General features: G+C 35.9%; 1 protein-coding gene across 2 annotated transcripts; it reads right to left on the bottom strand.

Annotated features, from left to right (window-relative positions):
- Positions 1-2,533: 2,533 nt before the first annotated feature.
- Kra (krasavietz) lies at positions 2,534-18,843 on the bottom strand. Of its 2 annotated transcripts, none has more exons than XM_049837466.2 (12): positions 18,703-18,843; positions 18,319-18,390; positions 9,882-10,058; positions 9,247-9,347; positions 8,628-8,693; positions 7,773-7,845; positions 6,596-6,761; positions 5,594-5,705; positions 4,522-4,653; positions 3,784-3,930; positions 3,260-3,455; positions 2,534-2,915 (listed from the first exon to the last, which is right to left on the bottom strand). In XM_049837466.2, the coding sequence occupies exons 2-12, from the start codon at positions 18,377-18,379 to the stop codon at positions 2,887-2,889; spliced, it is 1,260 nt and encodes a 419-aa protein (XP_049693423.1). In that variant the 5' UTR covers positions 18,380-18,390; positions 18,703-18,843; the 3' UTR covers positions 2,534-2,886. The 2 variants fall into 2 exon arrangements, with proteins under 2 accessions (XP_049693423.1, XP_049693424.1); XM_049837467.2 differs by lacking the exon at positions 18,703-18,843 and adding an exon at positions 18,529-18,656.
- Positions 18,844-19,256: the final 413 nt, after the last annotated feature.

Raw genomic sequence — 19,256 nt, 5'->3', positions numbered from 1 at the left:
TTGTAAGCCGTTTTATAACTCAAAATAGGTGTTCAGTAGGTTCCGAGTTCCGAATTTCGTCATGAGAAAACTCCACATTTTTTAAAAGATGAAATTCTCCTTTATTTTCATCCTTTATTTAACACCAGCTGTTTTCTACGGTTTCAACCGCGTCTCGTGGAAACTGTGTCTCGTAAGTACCTACCCGGATAAAATATAGCCTATGTCGCCAGGGGATAGTGTAGCTTCTGAAAAATAATTCAGATTAAATAATTTTTCTAGTCAGTAGTTTTGGCGCCTTTAAAAGATAAACAATAACTTTGCTATAAAATTGTCAAACAATTTACAAAAATTAATGTAAGTAGGTATCCCAAAGGGGAAAGAGTAGGAATTTAGGACGTTTAATTTTACATGACAAGATTAGGGGAGATGTTCCTAAAACGGGTACCCTTCCTAAAACGGGTAGGCTTTGCCATTCGTATATTATAGGTCTTAGTGTGAACCTGTGAGTGTAGAGCGGTGCACTACCACCCCGCCGATCACGGTCAGTTGGCTCGCGCGCCTAGAACGAGCGTTTTCGAGATTAGATGTAAAAAAAGTTTTTTGCAGAGTTTATTAAAAAATATCGGATTATGCTAGTGCTGACTACTCAAATATGGTGCAAGATACGGTTTTCGCAGTTTTGTATTATCATTTTGCATGTTATATACTTATTAATTGTGAATACTTAGTGGTCTCCTTGTTTACTATTTTAAGGTTAAGGTAGTAGAAATTTAAAACGTGCTTTTGGGCAAAACGGGTAGGGGCATAACGGGTGACTACCCGATTTGAAATAAGGGGCCACTTCCTCAATTGATACCACAGAAAGCTAATCGAAGACAAAGGAAGCCACAGAGAGCTGAAGAAGTACAGAAACAGCGTGAAAAAGAAATTAAAATATGTTTTCTCTGATTTTTAACAAAATTATCTGCTGGTAGGATTATAATTTTAAATGTAACATTTAATAAAGTAAAAAAGTGATCTAGACTGATCAAAATAAGAAAACTGTTTAACATAATTAAGGAGACTAATTAACGATAAAGATTTCCTGGATAACAGGAGGCTAAGATACGTTTTCTAATTCATTTATCACATATATTCATTCATTACCTGCTTTGCCCAAAGGCGCTACCCGTTTTAGGACCCCCCCGAGGGCAAAGCGGGTATTTTGAAGGGGTTTATTTTTTTTATTTTTTTTCTGAATTTTGAAGAAGATTACTAAGACTATCTTATGTTTTCCAAAGTTTATTATATAAACAACCCTATGAGTACAAATACAAGTCGCATGTAATGTTCTTGGTTATTTTATTTAACATCTTTCCTTAGCTTACCCGTTTTGGGAACATCTCCCCTACTCCTCCTTCCTCTTACCATATTTTCTTACATTCAATATGTAAGTACATAAGCAAATTCAAAGCAAACACGTTGAATGGCTTATTTTTTTTATAATTTGCCGAATGGTATAGCAAACTTACGAATTAACATCCCTAACCTGTTTGTCCCCTCCAAATTCGGAGGGCCTAGTGCAAAACGAACACGCCATTGTAGAATTTCCTTCTCTTTTGTACAAAAGCGGCAGTTATTACGAAATAAATCGTTTTGTGTACAGTACTGGTTCTTATAAATGTATTATGAAGTTTAAGTTATTCCAGACTTGAATAAGTAACGGAGTTGGGGTCTACCAAGGTCTCGTATTGTTGCGATTTCTGTGGGGAACGGTCGCTGAATTAAATTTTAGTTTAGCGTTTAATGGATAAAATAAATGTGTTGTCAAGCAAATACATGTTATATTACCGTCCATCTTTTGCAATTTTGCATTGTGTTTTATGTTCATTGTTATAGCTTAAATTCCACACAAGTAATAATTTTAGATATCCTTAAATCCGCAAAATTGTGTGTGCACTAAGAAAATTTAGAAATCAGACAGTTTGCGACTTTGCAGATTTTACTGTGGTTTGAGGCGATAAGACAAGGATTTTGGTTAAACTGCAATAATACAGATAGATTTGGACATAGCGGAAAAGCCTACGAGTCATAAGTGTTGACGAATGACGGGTGTCATCATAATTCTATATTATCCGGGTGCGGGAAGCGGATATACTGCTGTAGAGTGAAATATATATTTTTCTATCTATCAAAAGTTACAACTAGCGCCAAAGCCGCATGCGTGTCGCAGCGATGTTTTCGTTTGTTTGTACCCACACTAAAGGCTCCGAAACTAGGTACCTACTGAACAGATTCGAAAAATTATTTCGCTATTGGAAAGCTATATAATTCCCGAGTGACATAGAAAAATATTTTTTATCCCGTTACAGGAAGAATTCCTTCGGACCACGGGTGAAACCGCGGTAAAACAACTTGTAATGCCTTATTTGCTATTGATGTGTATTAATTAAATATTGATAGCTGTTGTAGAATACGCTATCAATAAAAAGGTCTTTATTCAGTTACTATTTAGGTTCCATCGAAAACAAACATGGTCTTGCTAACTAGCCTTAGAAAATAAAACAAAAACTGGTTTCCACCATTTATTTGAATTTTACTAAAAAAATTGAATAAAAAATATGGTATTTCATCAACATGTTATTTAGAAATGAATAATATACAGTTGTAGAAAACATTGTCCCGTATTGTGGTCGCCCTATGTTAACGGTATGGTAGAGTATGTCGGAGTAGGTGCGACGGCCGGGTCAGCGCCGCCCCGTGCGGAGTGTCGGGCGTCGGTCGGGCAGTCGGTCGGGCAGTCGGTCCTGGCGGGCGTCGGTCGGCTGTCAGCTGGGGGTCAGTCGGCAGTCGGTGCGCGGGTGTGATTATGCTTCAATGGTGGGACGGCGCGTTGTGTTGTCAGTCTCACTCGCTGCTCTTAATCTAATCTTCTTCTTCGCCACTCTCGGACTCTGCAATTGCAAAATAAACAATTAAGTATCATGAATTGAAATTACATTTCGCGTGGAGAGGCAAGCTATAGGTGTGTTAAGTAGGTCCATCAGATAAACAGATTTCGGGTTTCAATTTATGTATTGATATGATTACTGAAAACAGAATTTCGACATATGCACCTTATAAGTATATTATCTTATTCCTATCCTATCTCTGGAACACAAAACAACAGATAAGAAGCGATGAAAGGGAGTCTTGGGGTGCTTGTCCAATGTAATTGACGGAAAAACTGCTAATTTACTAGCCTACAATAATCCTAATGACCGATTTCCTAAATTGATACAAAAGTAATGTGTCCCACCTTCTTCGGCGCTCTGTAGCCACTCGACGAACTTCTTCATCTGGTCGAGGAACATCATCTTGCCCTTGCTGGAGTTGGGCTCGCGGTACCACTTGAGGATCACCTCCTCCGACAGCACGTTGGTCTTGTACAGCATCACGACAAGCTTGCTGAACGCGCGCATGAAGTTCATGTTCTCGTAACAATATTCTTGCACCTGTGTGTGGAAGAAAAACAAGTTGAAAGATATATACTTGGAATTCAAGGTGAAAAATTTGATCTATTCTGTTGCCTGAAGTTTCTAAATTAAAATTATTCTTTTCTCAGTGATTACTTGAACTAAAGAAAGGTAATTTATTCGTAATTTTCAAATAGTCAAGTTTGGTGGAAAAAAACTTTATTTATTAACTTATTTTTTAAGATTTATATTACGAAGATGTTACAGGCTAGATATACTTTTCTGCATAAAAAAAAACACAGATTTACACTTCATCATAGGTTAGTTGCAAAATATGAATATGTATACAAAATATACAATAACATACCTTAGTTAATAACGCAATCTCAGCCTTAGCCGACTGCGCGAAGGCAGCCAACAGCGGCGTGTAATGGCGCAAATGTTTAGCCGCTTGTTCTGCTAACAGTTCCTCTTTCTTATTCCACTCACCACGGGACATCACACATTGCCATATCTACGACAAATAAACCAATTAGTAATATCCACCTCTATTTGTATGGAAATATGGTTAGTTTTGCTACAATCAGACTGCCATATCGACAAGGTACAATAAGATGGCGTGACAAGCTTGGGACGGACTGAAAGACTCAGTCCGAACTAGCTCGAAACGATTTCTAGTTGCACTCCGACTCGTCATCGAGTATCATCATTAGAAATGTTTTTTGAGTCGAATGAAATACCTAAGTTAAGCTATACCTACTTAAAACTTAATACATAAATTTCATATGTGAATGGACAAATGGTCAATTTCTCTAACATTCGCAATAGTGTAACAAAGCTTTCGCAATGACGATTTGCTGCACGATACCATTCTGCTTTTGACGGCGTTATCGCGCAACAGCAAACAATTGACAACTACCGGTACAAAAATCACGTTAAAAACCTCGTGACATCTATTTGCCGCTCGGAATCTTTCGCGCGTATATGCGAGCATAAAATCCACTAGTGAGAAAGTTATGTGAACGTTAGTATTTGACAAAAAAAATTATATGTAATTATAATTTTGTGGAACATCTGTGTTCAGTACATAGTTGTGTATACTCACAATGGCGACGACCTCATGGTCGGGGATGGCGTGCTTGGCGGCCATGTCGCGCAGCTCCTGGATGAGGTCGCGGATGGGCTTCTCCTCCGCCAGCTCGTCCAGCAGCGCCTGCGTCAGCTCGCGACGTGCCTCCTGCACAACAGACAGAAGCATTAGTATATGATTAGAGAACCTTACGAATAATAAATTTCTAGTCAAATTCAAGTTTATAAGATTAGTTATACATGTTGATGGCAGGCATTTGAATATAGTTCAAGAGGTTTTTACAATAATTTGCATCCAAATACTGCAAATTGGCGAAAAGGTAGCCAATTCGCTAACTTTTCGTCAATTTCACAAGTAAAGGACGTAGCGCAAATTAAGCATCTTATCACTGTCAGTATAACTTGTAATTTTTGACAACATTTCGTGGATATAGGTGTGATTTGCCAATTAGAACGATAAGTTCAGTGTATAAGAAGTTATATGTAATCGTTCGTTTTATCTCATTATAAACAAAAAAACCGGCCAAGTGCGAGTCGGACTCGTGCACGAAGGGTTCCGTAAATTACAGTTAAATCAACCTATCTCAAAAACTATAAGAGATACTTTGATCAAACCAAAAATCGTTGAAAGAGTTAATTAGCATGCATCACCTCTATTTTTTTTAGAATTTTATACCCCGTAGTTATAAAAATAGAGGGGGGGGGACATACTTTTTACGACTTTGAGAGCTGATATCTCAAAAACCGTTCACTTTAAGAAAAATGTTTTTTAGAAAACTTTATATCATTTTAAAAGACCTTTCCATTGATACCCCACACGGGTATGTACATCGAAAAAAAAAATTTCATCCCTCAGTTACATGTATGGGGGGCCCCACCCCCAATTCTTTTTTTTACTATTTAGTGTCATATTTTTGTAGCGGTTCATACAACACATATTCCCATCAAATTTCATCACTGTAGTACTTATAGTTTCCGAGTAAATCGGCTGTGACAGACGGACAGACGGACATGACGAAACTATAAGGGTTCCGTTTTTGCCATTTTGGCTACGGAACCCTAATAATTGTATATGCAGGATAACACACCTGAGAGGCCTGTGCACGATGCAGGCGCAGCAGCTCGCCGAGCCCTCTGGAAGCGAACGAAGACGCCAGCACGTCCTCACTGCGACGGTTCAGCGGCAGGAACTCCAATAGCCTGCACACAATAATATACTGTTATATTCCAAGTCTAAACATAGTTGGGGGGAAAAGGCTCGTGAGATGATGATAAGTCTAAACAATTCAGGAATTAACATAAACAACTAGTATTGTCGGGTTTTGTAAACCTGTACCGTTATTATAGACATTTATAACTCACGAACTTGTCGTTCCGATTTGAAGAATTCTTTCAGTATTACAAGTTTTAAGTAACTTTTAAGAAGAGATTTTTTAGGTAGAAACCTATTCCTTTATTGTTTTTATGGAATAAGTGTGGTATGTTGAATGGTTGTAGCGGCATTAATGACTGTGTCGCAATAGTACGACAAGCCAGTACAATGACGCACTGCTATACCCTCGACTTGAACAACGAATTCTATTGCAAAATCCGTCACTAAATGCGTCAGGGAAGAAGCCGAACTTGATGATAGAATGTATTAGTGAGCGTGCCCTCTTCGCTATAACCGGAAATTTATTTTTTTGGGTAAATTAGGTAAGTAGAACAGGGTAGGTAAAAAACTACTATGTCTATTTAAAAAAATATTTCATTGCTGGGAAGCTGCACTATCTCTGGATGACAAGTCTACATTTTATCCAGGAAATTCGTTTCCACGGGACGCGGGTAAAACAGCAAGATATAAAACAAGTTACGACTCAAAAATGCAATATTCATTCTTATTTTCTTTCCATAGTTGCTCTCTTGTAAAGCCCATTTCACGAAAGAAGTGCCGCAGACGCAGCGCTAGTGTCTATGCAATAGCTCAGTAAATACGTACGAAAATATATATTGCCATAATTTTCCGCGGGAGTTCTTTCGTGAAATGGATATTTTGCACTGAAAAAATGGTTTTCCTTTATTTCTATGTATACTATGACGGTGTTACTGACCTGCCTTCAAGCTGTCCTCGCTTGAGGGCCGTGACGAGCGAGGTGACTCCGCGCTCCGCCTTGACTGTCGCGAACACCTCGAGCACGAAGTCCAGCGCTAGGTTGTCCTTCAGCAAGTGCTCGTTCACCAGCACCAGCAGCACCGACGGGGGCACGCAGCCGTTGCCTGGTGGGGGAAGAAAGTATGTAAATGATATGTATTGTGTTGGGCAAGTTTAGGGAAAATACAACTATGACTATATTACTATATGATAAAAACTATTTGAAATAACATTTCTACTTTCATAGGTATTTAATGAGAAATGTCTATATGTATGTCTAAATGTAATTCATCACCGCTGCTAACCCACAGGGGGATGGGTCATTTGATGATTTTTTACCATCGGAAAAAAAATACATCATTTATATCATGTATAGCTTTGTATGTATTCAGTGTAAGTGACACGAGTTTCTCGTAATACAAATAAAAATTTGACAATAAAGACTGTGTTGAAATGATTTTTTTTCTTGTTTAGCAGAAAAATCACAATCTCATATCATAAAGATAATAAAGATTCTGCATTTTTACCTGCATTATCCTCATACCGAGAGCTAATTAATACTTTCGAATAATTATTTTTAAAAAATGTCGCGTAACCACATGTAGTACATATAATTAATACACGTACTAATTAGTGGCTACTCTTCAATCTAGCACTACTTCGACACCGCGCAACGCAAAGAACGTTACATGGCTCTAATCGTGTGCATATTTCTCGAAAACTGCTGGCTCAAACTAGGGTTCGAACTCGCGGACATTTGTTTATGGTGGCCAGTTTTGGAATAAGCTATGGGAGCTTCTAAATGGTATGGTGAAATAGGTGTATATGTATGACAGAATTATATTTGTTGTTCTGTATGAGTAAACGCTAGAAAACTAATCAAGTCTTCAATCATTGCGACTTATTATAAAAAAATCCATTTTTATTATAAGGAAAAAGATAACAAATATATTTTATGGTGAAAGATTATTTTCATATTATACTTTTAAGGGTTTTTTGCGGTAATATGCTGTTTCGTGTTATTAATTGAAAAGTTTTTGATTGTCGTATAATTCCTTCAATTATTATCATAATTAGAGTTCAACTGTAGTATTTATGTTATAAATCTATAAATAAATAGAAAGCTAGTAACGTACCGATCCATAGTGCAGTCATACGAGCAAGCTTTATGCGCTGTAGAGGTTCGAAACCTTTTAGGTACACAAGCACCTGAAACAAAAATACAATAGTATACAAAAAATGATTCCTTCAGAAATACTGCGAAAATGGCAAGATTGGTTCGTTTCTACATACTATTATCTGTACCATACACATGAACGCACTTATTTCGTAAACTACTAGGTACGCGAAATAGTTCTCACGGGATAAGGGTGAAACTGATGGCAGAAGCTACTTTGGTATAAATTGTATTACCTAATTTATCGTTTTTGTTCATTATTTAAACTGTACAGTTAATAATGTCTGCAAAACGACATTCTACAACAAACTTTCAATCGATTGAATCGATTGAAATCACAAATATTGTGAATTGAAGTAATTCATAAACTTGTTTGGCCTGCTTCCAGGTCGCGAGTGTAGCGAGTTTCATGTTTTTTACTTGCGGCATAAATCACGGCGCGGATTGTCGCAATGTTATCCATATCTATTATATTATTTTAGCTTTAACTTTGTCATAGTCGCGTTCAGAAAAATCGGATTTTGATCTTATAGTAATGATATAATTTTGACTTTTTTTGTTTATTTCAGGCCAGCTAATGGAAAATGCTACACCCATGACCTAATACAAGACAAAGAGAAAAAGTTCTTGGTTTCCTATTTCAAGAAATAATGTTTTCAATTTGCGTTTTTAACACACTTCCCAAGAAGAAGGAGGTTCTAAATTGCATTTTTATGTGTATTATCGGATAACGTTGTGATTTTGAGTACGCTTGAAAATTAAGCTACCTAGTTAAATCCTACAAAAGTCGAATAAAATGATGAATAAAACTCACCTTTTTCATTTCTTCCTCAAACATCTTTTCCAAGTATTTGTAACGTCTCATGAGCTTCACAAATACCTGCGAATAAACACTTAATGCATTAGTATGTGTTACAACTATGTGCTAATGTGTGAGTGGGGCAATATTGTGTCAGAAATAAATGAACGAGAAAGGGTTTCTCAACACTGTGGTTTCAGGACTCTAGCCACGTTTTTCATCATGTAAACGGATATTTTAGACATACAAGAAGTTAAAAGAACATAAACAACTCCTTTGAAATTATATTTCTTATTATAATTAGTCGATAAAATGTTGGAATAGATTTTTTTTTATAAATCGAAGTTTTTAGATTGTTAAAGTTGCTAATGGTGGATTTCTTTATCCTACCTATCCATTTTTTTGCAATTATAGATTGTACTGATGATTGATGGACATAACTTATATGACTAAATCCAATCCACTCCAATCCACTTATATGACAAAATTCAATCTCCAATCGTAAATTAATGGAAGGAGAGGTTTATATGTGTGTTATAAAATAGGCATTAAATCATCTTAATACGAATCATCTTTCTACCAATGGTTTCCAGATGACCTAACAACATCAATTTCTCAATAACAAGCTTCTTACCTGCTCAAAGTTTCGCATGGTCTCCATATCTTCGTTCGCGGTGAAAATACAGGTGTTCGTCTTGGGGGACTCGCCGTCCATCGACACCGACCCGCCGGGGACTGCCAGGGAGGAAGCTCATGAGTATCATGTTATATGAAGGCAGGGGGTAAAGTTAGGAGGTTGGGTTGTCAGATAAAAAACGAACGAACAGGTTTTGTCAACAATTAGTTCAGGACTCTAGCCAAGTGTTTCATCATTTGAGGTTGGTGTGTTGGTATTGACTTGTCGAGTAACATAATGATTAAGACGCTTGTATTATATGTAGATCATTGCGATTTTATTTTGCAAATTGAGACTGCAGCTCTAGCTTAGAATAAAGTTTTTTTTTTGATACTTTTTCAATGTATTTACATATCAAAAATAATGACAAAGTTATATAAAATAATGAAAATTATAAGGCCATAACCCATTTTTACAGGGCCTCAAAGGATTTTCTGAAAACCTAATAATTTCTTCTTCTCTTGTCTTAATTAATTGCAATACTTGGAGCCATTTCACAGGTCTAACCTATCAAATTCAAATTTTGTACCAACTGCAAGTCAATTCCACACCCTATATCTTTTGTACAGGATATTTAAGTATCTGGTACTCACGCAACAGCCCCCCAGCAATGAGCACGTCGAATATGACCTCGCCATATCGCCGGTAGTCGAGCTTGGAGCCGGCCGCGTCTAGGAACTTGTAGGCCGCGTCCAGGTCGCCGCCGGCGCGCTCCAGACCTTGCACGAGCGCGTCGCGGAAACCGTTCGGATCGTACTTCTCTTTCTCATCTGGAACGAAACAAACATACTGTTAAATAGAGAAACATTAGACATGACACAAGTACACTGTACATATTCCAAGTCCAAGGGGAGACCAAACACAGAACCGAGAGCTAGGGCTTTTTACAATAAAACTCAACTAAACGGCTTAAAACTCAGCAAGATAAATCAACCTAACATCCGAAAGAAACAATGTCATCCAAAATTCACGGCATCTTCGGAACCCTTAACTACAAAACTAATTTTCAATTTAAAATCTAATAATACCTGAGGATTCTAAGTAAGTGTCTTCCACAGTACAAATTAGGCCGCGCACACATAACTTAATACGCTCCAACTAAGTAGTAATACATTCGAGTATTTGCCAAGACTAGTTGGATTTCAACTTATCTCGGCGACCTAGTTTTGGCTACGATAGCATTATAAGCCTTGGTTGGTTGGTTAGCTGATAATTTCTTCAAAAATACTTAATACCAAACGACAAACACCGCGTGGGGAAGATAAGCTTCGGGGTTATTTAGACTTCCTGTATGATATTAGGTCACTATGCCATTTTCGAATGTGGTACACTTAGAAGTTATTATTTTCAGAGTCCCATAAAGGGATTTTTTATGTCAACCAAGATCACACTAGACCACTTAAGACTTTAATTAAATCATATAATCTTATTTGTATAAGTTTGAATGTATGAATACTATAGGTTTGAGCTGATAACTTTATAACGCATATTATACATAAGTTATTTATTCTATTATGTTACATGAATTTTAAGAGAATTTGATAGAACAGAAGAACTGAAAATGATTGCGTAAACGAAACAAAGCGTGCCAAAATTAGAACAATAGAAGTTTGGCAAAAATTAGTACATTACAAAATTATGTTTTACATACAGGTGAGAAAATCTCCTTATTGTACTTGTGAAGGACGTTGTATCTTGTGACTACATGCTAGATATGTATTTAGCATTCATATTTTAGAACAAAATTTTGTCTTCAAACAATTATCGCACATCTTTGTAAATTGAATAACATTATTCTTATTTTATATTGATGAATTTATAATATTCTTTATATGTAAACGTAGATCATTTTGTTTTCAATGTTTTTTTACAATTTGCCTGAGGGTAGACGTAACCAATTATGTATTTCACTGAACTGAAAAGTGTTTACGTAAACAAAATTATTTGCTTGCCAAAATGTTTTGTCTGTCTAGATAAACATGTTTGGCCTCGTTTTTTTCATTTGCTATCTTTACAAATTACATAAGACTGGCCACTGCCAATGTCACCTCACGGAAAGTTCACTAACACTCGCGTTATGTAAATATTCTATACTAATTTGTAATTTTAACTTCAAGACGCCATTTTGAAAGATGTATAATGCATACATATGTATACCTAGTATACAAAATGGCGGCTGGTAGTGTTCCTTTTGGGAACGAGTCTTCATTTCCGCTTTAATTCAAGTTTCGAGGGTCGGACGGACAGAGTCATTTGGTACGTTAAAAGGCTCCGTTTTGCTCGATTTTTAACCGACTTCTAAAAGACGAGGTTCTCAATTCGAATGTTTGTATTCTATTGCAGCTGTAAGTAAGTAACAGGGCTATGAATTTTGTCGTAGATGATAATAAAATAACACATTTTTCATTACCAATAACAATAAAGTTCCAAATTAACTGGGTGACATTGAATTAATCTGTTTCTATTGAGATAACAGTGGTAAATTCTTTGAGATAATGCTGTAAGTACGTAATAATTAACTTTGATGTCTTCATGGCCACAACGTTTGGTTATTTTGTTTAGTATCAAATATTTTTGTAGGCTTTAATTAAGAAGTTTTAGATGTGGGCGGATGAGGTTGTGATTCACCAAAAAAAAATTTAAACTACTCAGTAGGAGAATAGACAATATTTCGCGAGTGTACTTATTATTTGGCAATACGCAAAATATCCTGAATAATATAGATAAAATGTGTCAGGAATTACGTCAAAAACAGAACCATAAACCTTGTGGAAAAGGGAACAAGGTCGGCAAGTATTACTCAACGGGAGAAAGGTCGGGGAACATTATTGAAGCTTCTTTCAAAGTCTTACACAACATGCTCAAAGAAGGTTGTGTTTGACTTTGTCCTTATATAAATGTGACCGTTTGTTTTAACAACGCTTGTATAATAACTGAAAATGTGATGTTTTACACTTTTCTGTACAACTGCTAACTCAATAAAGATAAAAGATACAACGCAGATTAAGAACTGTAGACATGTTAAAGAAACCCTTTAAAAAGTTTAAAATATGACGAAATATAGACGGACAAAACATACATAATATAGTTAGGTACACATATCTTAATCGTGTATAATTCCTTCAGGAGAGAGAAACGGGAAGAGTAAGGCAATAGCATAGGACATCTGCCCGGGTAACAGTACAGCACTGGTACTCAGCTACATCCAGTAAGACTGGAAGCCGACCCCAACATAGTAGGGAAAAGGCTAGAGATGATACTCTGTTGTCTAAAAACTCCACGTATTCTTACTCCATTTGCCACAAACGCAGATATAAAAGCTTCGTTGTCATACATCGGAGGCAAGTACCGCTACTATGTACCGTTAGTCGTTGTTAGCACGGCGGATACTACCGGAGTTCGAGTGATCACCTAATGGCGTCTTTAGTACGTCATAAATAATATGGAGTGATGGGCAAGCGTTTTATGACTGCTATTGGTAATGTATTTGGGATATATTGAGGAACTTTTGAAACGTATTTTATTTACTACGGATAATGTTATGAATGTTATGAACAAGCTTGAAAAACAAGACCACTAAGTAGCTTAATTGTGATGTAAAGAGGAAGGAAAATTGATTCTAACTAAATAATATTATTTACTTCCCGGGATTAATTAACCGAGGAATCACTGAAAAGCGATTATCAAAACCCCAAAATCAAGAGCTATTTTTCTCGGCGAAGGACGCTGAATAAAGAACCTCGCAAACTCTACGAGATGTTAATAATTAAAGCAAATAAAATAGGATTACAATAATCGAAATATTACCAGGAAAATATAGCAAGTAAACAGGAAAATTTCCGACGAATATATACGGACTATGTATCGAATGGTTATGTATGACTTTACCTGCGAGATGATATTTATGTAAAATAGTGTCACTGCTGTATTTTAATGTCGAAGTTTGTAAACTTTTTGTAAAACCTCGAAGAACATACATCGCTTATGTCATAGGTACCTAGGTACATGTACAAAATTGAGGATAACATAGCCTTCCCATGAATGCAATAATGTTGAAATATGCCTTATTTATTCTCAAAGAAATTTCCGCCAGCTGTTACACTCGCTTCCGGTGGGAACTACTTCCCACACATGGATAAAAAGTGGCCTTTATATTATTCTGTCAGGCTAAGTTACTGCCAATTTCTACTGTAACTAGGGCTGCCATCCGTCCGGGTTTCCCCGGATTTGTCCTCGTTTGGAGGCCGTCCGGGGGCCGTCCGGGCGGGGTTTCAAGAAGTGTCCGGGGAAAACCCGGACATTTTTCATAGGGCCATCTTAACCTATGGTGCCTGGGTATGCAAATTACCCGGGCGCCTAATAATGCAGAAGTCGAAGTGTCCCAAAACTCCAAAATTTTCGCGCTCGCTTCGCTCGCGGCTTCTTTTCTTAACACATTTTATTTTACGTTTAGCTACTTTAATATCCCAATATTCAAAAAATTTTGCGCTCGCTTCGCTTGCGGCTTCTTCACTTTGCGGATTTTTTTATTATACAAGTTTAGGTGCTTTAGTGACCCAAAACTCAAAAATTTTCGCGCTCGCTGCGACTTCACTTTACGGTTGTTTGTATTTTTCAACATTTTTTTGTCTAATCTATCAAGAAGGTAACTCCTAGTTTTTATATGAGCTTTCTTAATTATGACCTTCGAAATACATTAAGTCACAATCTTTCAATACTAGATACTACATGAGCTAGAGACGGCCCTGACTTTTCATGTAAGGAAAGACCTCATTGAATTTAAGTAATATGGTAATATTAAAAATTAGGTCATGTTTTGTTAAACAAAAAAAATCGGACTCGTCCGGGGAAAAAATGCTATTTACGCCAAATGTCCGGGTTTTTTTAAATATTTGTCCGGGTTTGGCGAAATTCGAAATGGCAGCCCTAACTGTAACCCATATCGCATTCACAATATTAGTAGGATTGCTTCTAAATTCCTTCATAAAGTATAGATTTATCACAAGTCTGCAAGTAATAGCCAAGTTATTCTATGTAAGCACTTGCACTTGGTAGCAAGTCCATCGATTTGTGGGCGACCTACATCTGCTTTATAAACTTGACTTTGAAACTTAATGGTCGATACGGCAATGGAATCAAGACTAGATTTTATTACGAAATTAATGGACAAAGTTCGCTTTACTCAGGTTTGAATTACATAATCATCTGCCTAGCTTTTTCCTGTGTTGTGATCAGCTTCCTGACAACTGGAAGCTGATCAATTCCTCTTGCTCACAACTTTCTGGCTTCTAACTTCTGAATACCAAAGTTGTTCAAATGATAGCTAGGACCCACCTATTTAACGTGGATTTCATAATTTATACTGTAAAATGCTTGCTTTTATATGTATTACTCAAGTTTATAAAAATGTAATGTGTAAACAATTGTTGGCTGACCTTAAATAAATAAATAAAAATGTCAGTTATAGAGGCTCAAATCCTGAGAAAATCTACATAAAAAATTGGCCGTTCTGAGAATCGAGCTCAAATATCTCGTACTGCACATTTCCAATTGTCGCCTATTTCCAAATGAATCAGGCATTCGATCTAACTTAGGCTATCTATGTCAAGGCACTAATTCAATGAAGGTGAAAGGTTACCCATGAAATTGATGAATCATTCGATTCGGCACGAAGCTAGTTTGAATATTTAATCGATATGATATCTGTGGCATTCAGATATTCTTCGGACAGTGATATTTATGTCCAGTGCAGCGATTGACGTCATTATTGCAGCCGAATGAATAGAGGCCGATTATTCTCGAAACTGCAACCTTTACTTTGCAATTTGGGGTATCTCGAAGTTTTTTTAGAAGTAATGAAAGCTAAGTTAGAACATTATCTGGTCAAAATTGCTAATGAAGATGAGAGCCTGGTCTTCTGGATGTTGATAACAACATTTTGAAAAGTTACACCCGCTTCCTGAAGGAACTACTTCCCGCACCAGGATAAGAAGTAGCCTATACATGGAATTATGTGAATCCAACTGAAAATTTAATATCAGTTCCGCCATTTAAAGAAGTAACAAATATACACACATTCACAATATTAGCGTGACAATACGTGAAATAAGCAGCAAATTGGCTTGACAATGATACCTAGTAGCATCTCTGACCTTCAAACATGACGATACAACTCCAAAAAAGGTCGCATTCAGTGATGCGATAACATCTTGCTAAAGACGGTAAAATATCACCCATTCACGTTACAAAAGATACTCAAAACGTACAAAATAAATGTCAATTCAGTAATGAAATATCAACATAGTATGAAACACCCAATTCCTTCAACACTTAGCATAAATTATAGCAAGTTGGCCTCATTCGGACTGGTTCCGTCCCTTGAATTTATTTAATAGGATGGTAGTCGTTTATTTATTCAATTAATTGAACATTAGCATTCATTACTGATTTTATTGACACAATACAAAATAATTAAAGGCAATAAATAAATAAATGTCAAAGGAAAGTTTGTTTTGTGGAAGTCTAGTTCTAAATAAAATCAAAGTACCCACATAAAGGTAGGCATTGAATTATTAACTGTTAATTTCCACAAGGAAAATCCCCAGAATATTCATTGCAGCCAGGAATTAGCCAATGGACCACATGCACAGTTAAATGAATAATGGTTGTTGCTAAGCTATCAAAAGCACCATGTGTTAATTTATTACTCATTGACACAAAGATACCATAATGTGCACACACAAAGAATAAGATTGGCAGATGGTTGAATACAGTTTAAAGAAACATTAAATACCTATGGAAACAGGCACTTTAATTGATACGGAATAAAGAAAAATGCTACAGATTTCAATAACATATCTGTTGATTTGCTTACCAGAGATAGAAAGGATTATTGAAACCTACCATTAGTCATGCTAATTTGATACTTAAGTCTTAAGCACAGATTTGCAAGTTGATTAGATTAATTTCAAGTAGTGCATAATTAAGTACTTATGAGTAATACTTTTTTGAATGATGTAAAATCTAATAACATTGTGAAAGTAAGTTTGTGTTTGTTACTCTTTCACGCTAAAATAACTAAAATAATTTGATAATAGATAGGTAGCACCCTAATGGACATAGGCTACTTTTATCCAGGTGATGGAAACAGGTCTCTCTGGACATAAGTGAAACTGCAGGGCAGAACATAACTACTAGCAGATTCTTGAGATTCTATAGAATTATAAACATATAAAGAATATAACATTTTAAGATCACTCAGATAATAACCATTGTAGTTATTGTGTGGTGCAAAGTCCAAGCTATATTTGTCCCGACAAGGGTCAGTTGTAACAATTGAAATAACTACCATTCTGCAATTTAGTTATTTGTGCAACACTCCTGGGTATGTTATTGCAATGTCTTATATATTTATGGTTTCTGATTAATAGACAAGATTACTAGATGTTGACAAATAAACTATCTACATACTCCATTTTAGTAAGCACATGTAAATCTTGACAAAACTTTTTACAAAAATAGATATTAAATGAATAAAGTATGGCTTAAAATAATGATTCAATCAATCAAGTCATTTAAAGTGTTTTATGTAAAAAGTTTTACTACAGTAAAAGCCGAAAATCGATCTCAGTGGCGTGCACTTGGAGAGGCCTATGTCCAGCAGTGGACTGCGATAGGCTGATGATGATGATGACATTAAAAGCAAAATGCACAAAACATTTTCATACTACCTACCTCGTAGGGTTAGATATTTTAATACATACAGCCAATAATAGTATGATACATAATACCCAAGTCTATATTTAAATTGGCACATAAATACATAATTATTGATATGTTGGCATGTAAGGTGAATGAACTTTAATTGATACAAATCTATTCTATTTGAAAACTTTATGGAATGATCTAGAACTTCAATAGTTAAAGGTAAGGTTGGATCTAGGAAGTAGTCAAGGTTGACAAAAGCTGACTGTCTCTTTACTTGTTGTCAAGTGATCGGGAACTCTATTATGTGTATGTAGCATTGTTTTTTATAGTTAAGTAAAATGCAGAAAAAATGGTTACAATCGAGTTTGCTATTTACTTTGCAGTATTGTGTAATAAAAAATATCATGTAAATAGCTCACAATACAGTTCAGAATATGTAAAAAACAAACATCTCTAACTTAAAAAGTACAGTTTTAAAATGTCAAAGAGAAAGTCAGTTATATTGTGAATGAGGTCAAAGAATTCTGAATGTAGTAGGCTGAATATATCAATTGCTTGTGATCAAATAAAAAGAAATAAGTGCCATACATTGAGAAATTGCAACTGCGCACATAATTTTTGCAATTGCACAATATTAATACATATAAAGTAAGAAGTTATGTAGTAGTATGTGTTCAAAATGTTGTTTGTATGCTTTATAATAGAGAATATAACAAAATACATAAATGAATTGTAAATAAAGTCCATCCATGTATTGTTATGTTGTGCGGGTAAAGTGAAAAGAGCATTACTTTAAGTTATAAAATAACTACATTATGAATTGAAAAATTAATCTAAAACAAAGACTGATCTTAAAAGCATTGTGATTGTGTGGCTCAGTGAACTTATTGTTTTAATTTTAACATGATATTAAGTATAAACAGGAATATTATGACTAACAATGAAGCTTATCTTTGAAGAAGCAACTTCAACATAACTATGTCTAAAGTACCTACTTCAAATTATAATGAGGTAGGAAAATTTGGAAAATATCAACTTGTTTGACTTCAAAACAGTTTACGAAACATCAAACAGCTAGGCGACCTACTTCAACTCTATGATTACTAACATTCTACAAAGAAATATCTAAGAATAAAGTGTACGAGTGTCACGGCCAAGGCGAACATTATTAAATTAACGACCCGATGTTTATACATCGAGCGTCTTCGAGAAACATGTGCGAATCACTTGGGCCGACATTCCTAGGATAAGTTAGCTCAGGACGCAAACATGGAATCTGGGCATGTGGCCAACGTAAAAGTTAAAAGAAAATAAAAAAATTACCTCTTTTTCTGGTCTTGATCCGTTGACCCGATAATACTGGTTTTTCTACCTTCTGACTCATACAATATATTGCTGAAAAGAAAAACACGTGGCAATTAATAAAGGTCCATTCCGTTATAAGGTCATCGCCCGCCGTGCGCCACGCAACCCCGGGCAGGCTCGACCCTTCGTCCTACTATTATGGCGTCCAAACGCGTTCCACTTACTTACTTCTAATATATCGGGACTCCTGAACTAAGTCCAAAAGGAATATTCCACAACCTGATAGCGAGATCACCTGGCTATGACTCAGCAAGGACTCCAAGGAGTTTAGATTCGAGATTCCTTATATCGAACAATGCAACGACGCGCTCTAAAGTAGCAAGTATATGCACTGATACTTACGTAGTGACAGGTTATGTAGGAGCCTTTTACTCCTTTTGCGAGTTCTCTAGGACTGCGCCTGTTCAGAAAAGAAAGAAACGCTGCGACGATCTCTATTCCCTTGTGCTAGAGACAACGTGTATGGACTATGGAGTCGCCGGATGTCCGGTGAGGTCGCGACGATCGATTCAAATCTGACTGAGCGTTTTCCTCTCTAGTTTATCTAGATCAAGTCTTTGAAGCTAAACTATAAAAAATATTTCTGAAATTTACTTATATTTAGGTAAAATATCAGAAGTAAGCACGTAGTACGCTCCTAGGAGACAGAAATGCTTCAATAGTTGAAACAATAAAAATTTACAATATTGATATATATCAGCATAATCTAAAGTTTAATAAAAATAAAAATATTTTAAAAGACGACACAATAAATTTGATGAATTTTGTATCACTTTATTAAAAAATCACAATTTGAATGGAAAGTATTTGACTAAAAATGGCAGAAAAAACAAAACACCATAGACATTTTTGTTCATAAACATCTGTGTGACCTACCAGGCATAGGAATTTTCCTG

The sequence above is a fragment of the Helicoverpa armigera genome, chromosome 23 (assembly GCF_030705265.1).
Source record: "Helicoverpa armigera isolate CAAS_96S chromosome 23, ASM3070526v1, whole genome shotgun sequence".
Classification (NCBI taxonomy): domain Eukaryota; kingdom Metazoa; phylum Arthropoda; class Insecta; order Lepidoptera; family Noctuidae; genus Helicoverpa; species Helicoverpa armigera.
Note: the sequence above shows the minus strand (reverse complement) of the source record. Positions and strands in the feature narration are given on the sequence as shown.

Bases quoted from the DNA above. Each gene is read 5' to 3' on its own strand.
- Kra (XM_049837466.2), bottom strand. From the start codon at position 18,379: ATGAGTCAGAAGGTAGAAAAACCAGTATTATCGGGTCAACGGATCAAG. The intron at 10,059-18,318 runs GTAATTTTTTTA...GTTTCGTTCCAG, and splicing joins GATCAAGACCAGAAAAAGAG to ATGAGAAAGAGAAGTACGAT. The intron at 7,846-8,627 runs GTGAGTTTTATT...TTTTTGTTTCAG, and splicing joins TTGAGGAAGAAATGAAAAAG to GTGCTTGTGTACCTAAAAGG.